This window comes from Rhododendron vialii, chromosome 7a (genome assembly GCF_030253575.1).
Source record: "Rhododendron vialii isolate Sample 1 chromosome 7a, ASM3025357v1".
Taxonomy (NCBI): domain Eukaryota; kingdom Viridiplantae; phylum Streptophyta; class Magnoliopsida; order Ericales; family Ericaceae; genus Rhododendron; species Rhododendron vialii.
In genome coordinates, this window is record NC_080563.1 from 1,968,684 (window position 1) to 1,977,486 (window position 8,803).

The window sequence follows — 8,803 nt, forward strand, 5'->3', positions numbered from 1 at the left end:
AAGGTACTTCGAGTTTTATATCATTGACATTTTTATTAGTAAAAAAAGAAAGAAAGAAAGTCCACTTCATGTCAAAGTCCAAAAGTTAGGGCTTTGTTACGGCTTTGTTCGGTTCTTAACTTAGTTTTAGTTTTAGTTTTGTTTTCAATCATAATCCTACTTCTTTCTCCAATCATTACCCTATTTCTCCAATTATTACTTTCGCATCTCTCTCTATCTCTCTCCAATCATTACCTCTATCTTCAATCATTACTCTATTTCCTCTCTACCCACTACCAAAACTAAACTAAACTAAACTCCCAACCAAACACTACCAAATTTATTTTTGCTTTTGTTTTTTATTTAATGTACATTTTTATAATGTCATTTTCAATTTAATAGTAATTATTTACCATATTTATCGAATCATCTAAGTCATTTATTTCGCATAAAACATGAGATGAGTTCAACCTGATTATCTCGCTTTGAAATTTTGCTAAAATAACACTAAATTGGTGCAATAGCATTTTCATTTTATCACAGCAATCCTAAAAACATAACTTTTTTCTGAAAGGCTAAAAACCTACGTTTGTCAGTGTCATTTTAAGGACCAACTGGGCTCCTTCAAGTTTAGGTTTTTATTTACTTTCGTACACGTCTTGTTTTTTATTCTTTCAACTGAGTAACTGCCTCTTTTTTTGTTTTTTTTTTTCCCGATTTGAGAAAATTTTAAGTAAATTAAATGTCGTAAAAGTTATCAAACATTGCGGTCCTTAATTTCAAGGACCACAAAAAAAAAAAAAAAAAAAAAACACTCTTGGGACATAGAAGTCTCATGGCTTCAAATTTGAGATACGCATAAACTGGTTCGGACATTCAATTATCGAGAAATAGTAACCAAAAATTTCAAAAAAAGGAAGATACTGTAGCTTGTATCAATGATGAAAAAAGCAAGGTAACGTGATTAAATGTGAAACGAAGATAGAGGCTACATCATGGAAGCCTCAATAAAATTAAAGAATTAATTTTGCCACTCCCCTTTTTGTTAATTTATTGATGCGGATGTGGACATAGTTTGTGGATCTGAACTCTGGAGGTGGGTTTTTAAGTTTTTGTCAAATAGAAAAGTGGGTTCTCTTGGGAGGCATGTCTTTGTTTCTTTATTCCAAGATTTACAATCTAAATGCACGCACCCAAGATTTACAGTCTAAATGCACGCACCCAGACTAATTTTAGGATCCTATAGTTTACGACAGTGGGTTTTTAAGTTTTTGTCAAATAGAAAAGTGGGTTCTCTTGGGAGGCATGTCTTTGTTTCTTTATTCCAAGATTTACAATCTAAATGCACGCACCCAAGATTTACGGTCTAAATGCACGCACCCAGACTAATTTTAGGATCCTATAGTTTACGACGGAACAAGCCCTCCAAAGACGGCTCCAAGGTTTAAAATGTTTGGCGTCGGTGGAAATCAAACATACAATTTCATGAAGGACAAGTATTTATTTCTTTTCTAATGTTCACTTAGCCAAATCCCACTAATTTCACGCATAATGGATCAGATGCTCCCTTAACATGGATGTAGGATTGAGTCTCATACATGGCAAGACAAAGATGAAAGATACCAGGCAAGACAAAGATGAAAGATCAATGCTCTAAATTCATCGCTGCTACAAAATACTCCTACATTAGCAGACACCTGCTTAAAAACTCATTCAAATTGTATCATTCCAACAACCTAACCTCAAGGGGTAAAATAGATGCCTCCAGTTTAAAAACAAATACATACACCGATAAAACAATGGCAGCAACACTAATATCGAATACACGATATATAACAAGAGTTGTCTTCGTTGAAGTTCCCAACAGTAAACTAGATGAAGGAAAAGCCACAAAATAATAGCTTCATCTGAGGCAAAAGGCTAAACCATGTTGAGGTTGCAGCTGAAATCCTGTTTTTCCAATACAGCAAACCAGAGAATTACGTTACTTCATGTTTCTATTTACCATCTTCTATTTCCTGATCAACAGAGGCTTGTATACCATCGCAAGGAAACAGAGCCTTCAATTTCTGATTGGTGCATTTGGAAAACTAGAATTCGAGTCTTCTTACAGGGGAAATGCGACTTGAGCTGCTTCTCTCTTCTGAGGATTGGAACTTCTCTATAAGCGACTCAATTTTCTGGTCATGAGGAAGGCAATAAATAACGTCACGAAATTATTGTGTGGAAGCATCGCAACTTTAATCCTACCTGATTAGAAACACGAATGATGTTTCATTTGCACAGAGTAAATTCTAATTAGTTATCATGACAAACCTGATCATTTTATTGGCTTATCTGATAGTAGAGTCCCAACTCACATCTTTTGGTACCAGAGCACATAAAAGTTATTTCGTTCCTCTTTTGTCCTTCCTCCGAGACTTCACCTCTCTCTCTCTCTCGCCTTATTGGTGTTCTACTATGATGAAACTTCAAAATGACTTAATCCAGTTCTATAACTACTGAATCCAAGTACTTCAAAATGACCGAATCCAAGTTACAGGAATCTTAAAACTTTGAAACCTACTCAATTGGATGCAGTTGAAAACCTCACCTCGAGATTATAAAGAAAGATATGCTAGTTTGTGGTTTAGTTGATACTTGAAACTATGGCTTTCAATCACAAAGAAAACAAGATTGATAATTCCAACCCTATTAGTTGAAACGGTTATAGTTGCAATGTGCAAAAAGGAAAAGGTATATCTACCTTTACTGATTTGTTAACCTCGTCTAGTTTATGTAGCAGCAAAACAGCATGAAGTGGACCTCTCTGCTCAACTGAAGCATGACGCGGGGAACCCACGACCTGCATGGTGAAGAGCCATTTGTAATAGAGATGTCACTAATATGAAATCAAACAACTTGCAATAGCTCAGTTTGACATTTCGGTGAAAATGGTTATTAACAATTACTAACAAGTAGTATTATATTACTCAAAAACACCAACGAACCTACTGTTACCTTCCAACTTTTGGACGGTGATCTAAAAACAGCTGGACCCTCGAAAGAACCCATCCGAACCATAGTTTCCCCTTCAGCGATTTGAGAAGCAGGTCTCCAGCTTCTACCAACTTCTAGTATGACCTTGGAGGCTTCAGTTACAATGATCTGAAAACATACAGATAACTTTATGTTCATAAAGTAATCATACGATTCATACCTCTCTTGCAGCGATTAACACTAAACAGTTGCCCACTTTGGAACCATATGATCAGAGTGGTTCATTGCTTCCCAGAGATCAAACATTAGACCAGATCGATGAAAGATGCGGAGAAAAACTGAGAGAGAAAGAGAGAGGGTGTACCTTCCTCAGAAGTCCAGGGTTAGATACCCCTTGCACCCGCAGTTCATCAACAGGAGCGGCTTTTCCATAGGCTATGCTTTCGACCCTAAAGGTGTGGATTCCATATACTGATTGCAAGCAGCCTACAAACATCAAGGCGTGTGTCCCTTATAAGACATCGGCTGGGGAAGTTGAACATTACATGCTTAAACTTAAAGCTAACTTCAAATGAAGCCATATAAGTCCAAGGAAACAAGAATGTACCAGAACTTCACACACATTCATAACAACCCAGATATAACTAGCATATACTTGGATTCATTTGGCCGACTAAAGGCTGCTCCCTAGCGTATACATGTATATGTACAACAAAATTCTGGGTAAAACCCTCAACAAAATGAGGAAGGCCACCCCCCGGCCCAAAAAAAAGCCACAAACTTTTTTGGGTAAAACCCTCAACAAAATAAGGGAGGGAACATTAATAATGAAAATACAAAAACATAAGGCTAAGAGGACATAAACCTTACTCCACCATTACGCAGGAAATCATAGAGCAAGAACCAATTTTTAATCCCAAAAAGAACCAATCATGGGTTGAGTTTCCAGACCCATATTGTGAGTGAGTATTAGCTATCCTTAAAGGCTACAGCCAAATGTGTTTCTCTTTCTTCACATTTTTTTGATCTTCTTCTTTAAGAACCCCGTACACACCCCCGCGCAGACAAACAAACAATCACAAGCAGGAAGAAAAGTCGGGTCAACTCCAAAATTATCATTTGACCATTAAATCGACACAGTAAACAATTTCTCATTGCGAACAAATGATTTAATACAAAAGGCATGGAGTAAGTTTTCTTTTCGTACCTTGTTCAATGATAACATCGATCACCTGTGACAGAGGTACATGCCTTTCTATTGATACTACTCCCCAAAAGGGTAAAAAGGAAGGTCTTGACACCTTGAAGAAAAAACAATAAAACATCCAAAAATAGTGACATAAAACTATTACCTTTCCAAGATAGTGAGTTAATAACAAGAGGAGAATCAAGTAAATTACCTTGTAGACTATTGCATGAGGAGTAACATAGAGTTTACGTGAGGAAATATCCTTCTGAAGCACATATCTTTTGAAAGGCAGATACAGCAACATGATGATTCCTACTCCCCAAGCTAAAACTAGTAGCAGGGATATTGAAACCCATATAATGGTTTCATACTGCACATTTTTTGCAGCAAGTTCCTTGAAAGATGCTGTGTACAGTATCTGATCAGAAGCTCCGGCTTCTTCATCATCACTAAGCTCTGACCCAGAACCAGAATGCAGCAGATTCTTTGATGAGCCAAGTTCTGGCAGCACATCTGAACGGCCCGTCAACATTCTACAACTTCAATAATTAACAACAAAATACAAAATATGAGTCTATCAGCATAAACCCCCAATAGAACAAAATAAACAAACTTAAGCGGCGTCTTATGCCAATCAAAGGTTCGAACAATTACGTAAACCTGAGTGGATTTTAAACTTTTAATAAGTTTACGAGTTTCATTTGGCTGCTAACAAATTTAGAGGAAATAAAAGAGGATATAAAAAGTTAATATTCAACTACACCAGTATTTGGGACCTTGGAAAAAGGTGAACCGACGCAAGTTTCCTATGAATGGTCAGGATGTGCATTCATTTTCCCAAAACTAGGTAGATGTACATATGGTAACAAAACCTAATTCACTTTTTGTGGGTTTCCAAAGCAACCAAACAGGTAGCAATAGTCGGACATGGCTCTGCGGAGCATGGGTACTTCAGAAAACAAGTCAAGTGACACTCATAATTGTAAATCTGCATACACATCGGGTAAGATAAAAAGTGTATACAAAGGGGCATACACTTCAAAAAGGCATACACAAGGAGGTGCCGTTGGGTGCCCGAGCCCCTGCACAACTCCAATTATCCTTGCTTATCACACTAATTTTTTAGATTAACTCGGAAAAAGTTCTATGGAATTTGCCCAAGTAAATCCCTTGAGTGAAAAAAATTATCTTCATTTTCCCTATATACCTGTGAAAAAATCCACTAAAATTTCAAGTTATCAACATTTTCCGGATGCATGCGTAACATTAAATGGTGACTATGTATACACACAACCTCGTCTTTTTATCAAACCTAGCAAGTAGCACATATGAAATATAATTTTTGTTGTCAATGCAAATGCATGTGGTTTGGGCCCTGCTAAGTACAAATCATGTGTCCACCAACGCGTACACTGCGGTTACCTAGTTTTTGTTGTACCCCAGAGGTTCCAGTATCAATATTCCCCTAAGTCATACTTGGAATTAGTTTGATGGGACTTCCTGAGGCTTTTCGCATGCTTTCCGAATAAAGCCCTTGGTTGCGAAAATGACCTTTTCTTTTAAGTTTCGCCTCATCGACGGCCCCCGTAAATCGTAATTGTAAACGAGCTTCATCATTCATGGATATGGATAAACATTTCTACCCCATAGACACAACTTCCCTGCAAACAACATTATTAAGAACAACACCGCGTATTAAATCACTTTCACTACGAAAATATCCTAATTCGATTGTCAGATCTCGTCCTTCGTTTGGTTGCTGCCGAGGGAAATGGTACCACGCCAGTAAATCTAGAACCCCACCCGGAATACCCTAATGATTTTCCTCTAGTGATACTAATTACTATGACTGGAGAAAAATTCGACGACACGATTCGTTCCATTTTCCATTTTGTTTGTTCGACTGTCAAACATGGGCGACACGAAATACACACCAAGTTGGTAGAGAATTATTACCTAAAAAAATTTGCGGAACGGGTCAATACTGGGCGATTACGATCTGCATTAGCGATTCAGAAAAAACTAAGTCAAGAACTCGAAGCTGTGAGGTGGGTTTTGTGGTTCGATCATCTTCTTCCTTCGAGCTGAGCTGGTAATGCGACTGTGGGCGCCGAAATGCAACACCAAACGTTCAACCCAAATCAGCACCGGATGTTTTTTTGCGGGTATAGGCACGACCCCTTGTAATTTGGACTCGGTGGGGTCAAGTCCAAAACTTGAATGGATTCTTGACGGTGGAAATGTTAGTATTTTTAAATGGGAAAGATTATTCGCAGTTCCGTATTTTTTTTATTTAATTAATTACAACATAACTTTTAATGCAAAATGACTTACTTATTTTTATACCTATACATGAAATGACCTATATGTCTTTATGACCAAAACCCCTAAATTATCTTCTTCCCCCTTCCCCCTAAAAAATCATCATTCAAGTTTTTTTTTTTTTTTTAAATCACACACAGGCAACCTCTCCCTATTCTTCATCTTCTCTTCTCCTGTTCTTCTCTTCTTCTCCCATTCTTCTTCATCATTCTCCTGTTCTTTGTTGTTGTGGCATCTAGGTTTACAAAACTCAATTTTTCGATGTGCCTGGTCCGAATAAAATAAAGTAAGTAATTTCGGTAGCTAATCACTGTAAAATATTATCATACTCGACAATTAGTTACTGAAAATTTTCAGTATTCAATTACTGAAATATATGTTTCTTATTTTTGTTGTATGTATTTCCGACATGTAATTATCGAAAAATAATCTTGTTTTCAACAGCTATTTACCGAAATGTATGTATGATTTTCGTATATAGTAGTTCGGCAATTATTTACCGAAGTTTGAACATATTTTTGATATGTAGTTACCGAAATGTAATCTTGTTTTCAACAGCTATTTACCGAAATGTTATGTATGATTTTCGTATATATAGTTCGACAGTTGATTACCGAATTTTGTACATATTTTTTTCGACATATGTGTTACTGAAAGTGATCTAATTGTTGTTATTGTATATATACATGTATGTATATACTCACAGAGAGATAGAGAGAGACTGACTAACAAAGAGAGAGAGAACGACACCTTAAAGAGAGACAATGGTGCGGCGGTGGTGGCTATGGAGGTGGAAGTGGTGGCCGTGGGTAGGGAGGGAGTTAAAGTGTAATTTTTGAGAGGGGAATGATATAATAGGAAGATCAGATACATTTAATAGACTATATGGAGAAATTATTTTTTTTTAAAAATATTGGAAATGGGCTATGTGAAGTTGTGGGTTAAGGGAGAAAATACGAGATTACGAATAGTTGCCCCCTTTCAAATTGAAGAAGATAAGTCAACGTTTTGAATTAATTAAGTAATCTTTTTAAATAATTATTTATTATTTTGAAAATATTTTAAAGTTAAGCGTTTTTTTTTTTATTGATTCAGTCAGGAATCTAATATTCCTGTCGGAAGTGGGAGGGATCAGATTTCTCATGTATTCAGAAATGTGATTCCTCATTGATTAGAAAATCAGTAATCTCATTCTCACTCCCGCTATTCACAAACATAAGAATGTTGGAGTTCCGAAATCACATTCTCATTCCCTCTTAAGATACCTACCATCCAAACACAACCTGAAGTTAAATCAATTTTCAAGAAGATATTGTACATTCCAATGAGAACCCAAATGAAATTTGAGAAATATCTATTATTTGGTAGATTTTTAATTACATGCTAAAACAGTAGAGTAAGTATCTTATTTAGACTGTTATTGACTTTCTTTTAGAAAATGACACTGCATGTTAGAGAATATCTCATATTTATTTTATTAACCTGTGTCTCAGGGGCACTTGTTAGCAGACCGTATAGTATATGTTTTACAATATACATATCTATAGAGAGAGAGTGCCCCGAAGACATTTGATTTTAATCAATTAATATAATTCATGTCCTCGTAATATCTCAAAAAACAACTATACTTTTATCTTACATACTCCATTACCAATTTTGCGATTTAAGTCCATTGAGAAACTTTCTCTTAACGGGTTAGTTCCGCTCACGCCCAAACTCTACAAGATCAAATCAAAGTTTTTTAAGCCTCAAAATCGTATTAAACTCAGTATTCCTTTAACAATAAAAAGAAGAAGCAAGTCAACAGTTGATTTCTCTTTTTTTAATAGATACCTTAAGGTTATTTCTATACAAGTCAACCTATTCTGCTAACAGAATTGGTTCAAATTCTAATTTTCAATAGTTGAAAGGTTTGCCCACTGTCCCTGTCTTGTGTCTACTATCCAGCAAAACCATTATTTGTTGGGTTCTTACCAACCTTTTCCCATTTTGATGGCGGTTTATAGCTACGTCGGTTCGACCAACTTTGTCGTTAATTCGTTTAATTCGTTGTACTTAGTGTTATTTGAGTTAATAAATTCGTTTTGCCCGAAAAAATTTGCTTTGTCTGGTTTTGAGAAAAAAGATCGATGTAATGAGTAATGGGTGGAGAAAGATAAATCGAGAAACTTATTGAGAATAGTACAGAGAGTAATAATTTTTTTTTCTCAAAACTTGTAAAAGAAGATATTTGAGGGGTTTGCTTGATCGTTTTTTAACTTGAGGGTGGTTAAGTGATAATTAGTTAGTTGAGGGGTTGTCACATGGGTCTAACAGCCAATCTGTACCCAACAT

General features: G+C 36.1%; 1 protein-coding gene across 2 annotated transcripts; it reads right to left on the minus strand.

The window, feature by feature from the left end:
- Window positions 1-1,613: 1,613 nt before the first annotated feature.
- LOC131333303 (uncharacterized) lies at window positions 1,614-6,332 on the minus strand. 2 transcript variants are annotated; one of them, XM_058367763.1, is made up of 7 exons: window positions 6,104-6,332; window positions 4,359-4,686; window positions 4,166-4,259; window positions 3,323-3,444; window positions 2,980-3,126; window positions 2,726-2,824; window positions 1,614-2,159 (listed from the first exon to the last, which is right to left on the minus strand). In XM_058367763.1, exons 2-7 carry the CDS (start codon window positions 4,677-4,679, stop codon window positions 2,070-2,072), a joined length of 873 nt encoding a protein of 290 aa, XP_058223746.1. In that variant the 5' UTR covers window positions 4,680-4,686; window positions 6,104-6,332; the 3' UTR covers window positions 1,614-2,069. The 2 variants fall into 2 exon arrangements, with proteins under 2 accessions (XP_058223746.1, XP_058223747.1); XM_058367764.1 differs by having other exon boundaries at window positions 4,359-4,680; window positions 6,104-6,327.
- Window positions 6,333-8,803: the final 2,471 nt, after the last annotated feature.

Coding starts and splice junctions, on each gene's coding strand:
- LOC131333303 (XM_058367763.1), bottom strand. CDS start 4,679: ATGTTGACGGGCCGTTCAGATGTGCTGCCAGAACTTGGCTCATCAAAG. Junction 3,445..4,165: donor CGATGTTATCATTGAACAAG/GTACGAAAAGAA, acceptor TGATGTTTGTAG/GCTGCTTGCAATCAGTATAT. Junction 2,825..2,979: donor CACCGTCCAAAAGTTGGAAG/GTAACAGTAGGT, acceptor TTCACCATGCAG/GTCGTGGGTTCCCCGCGTCA.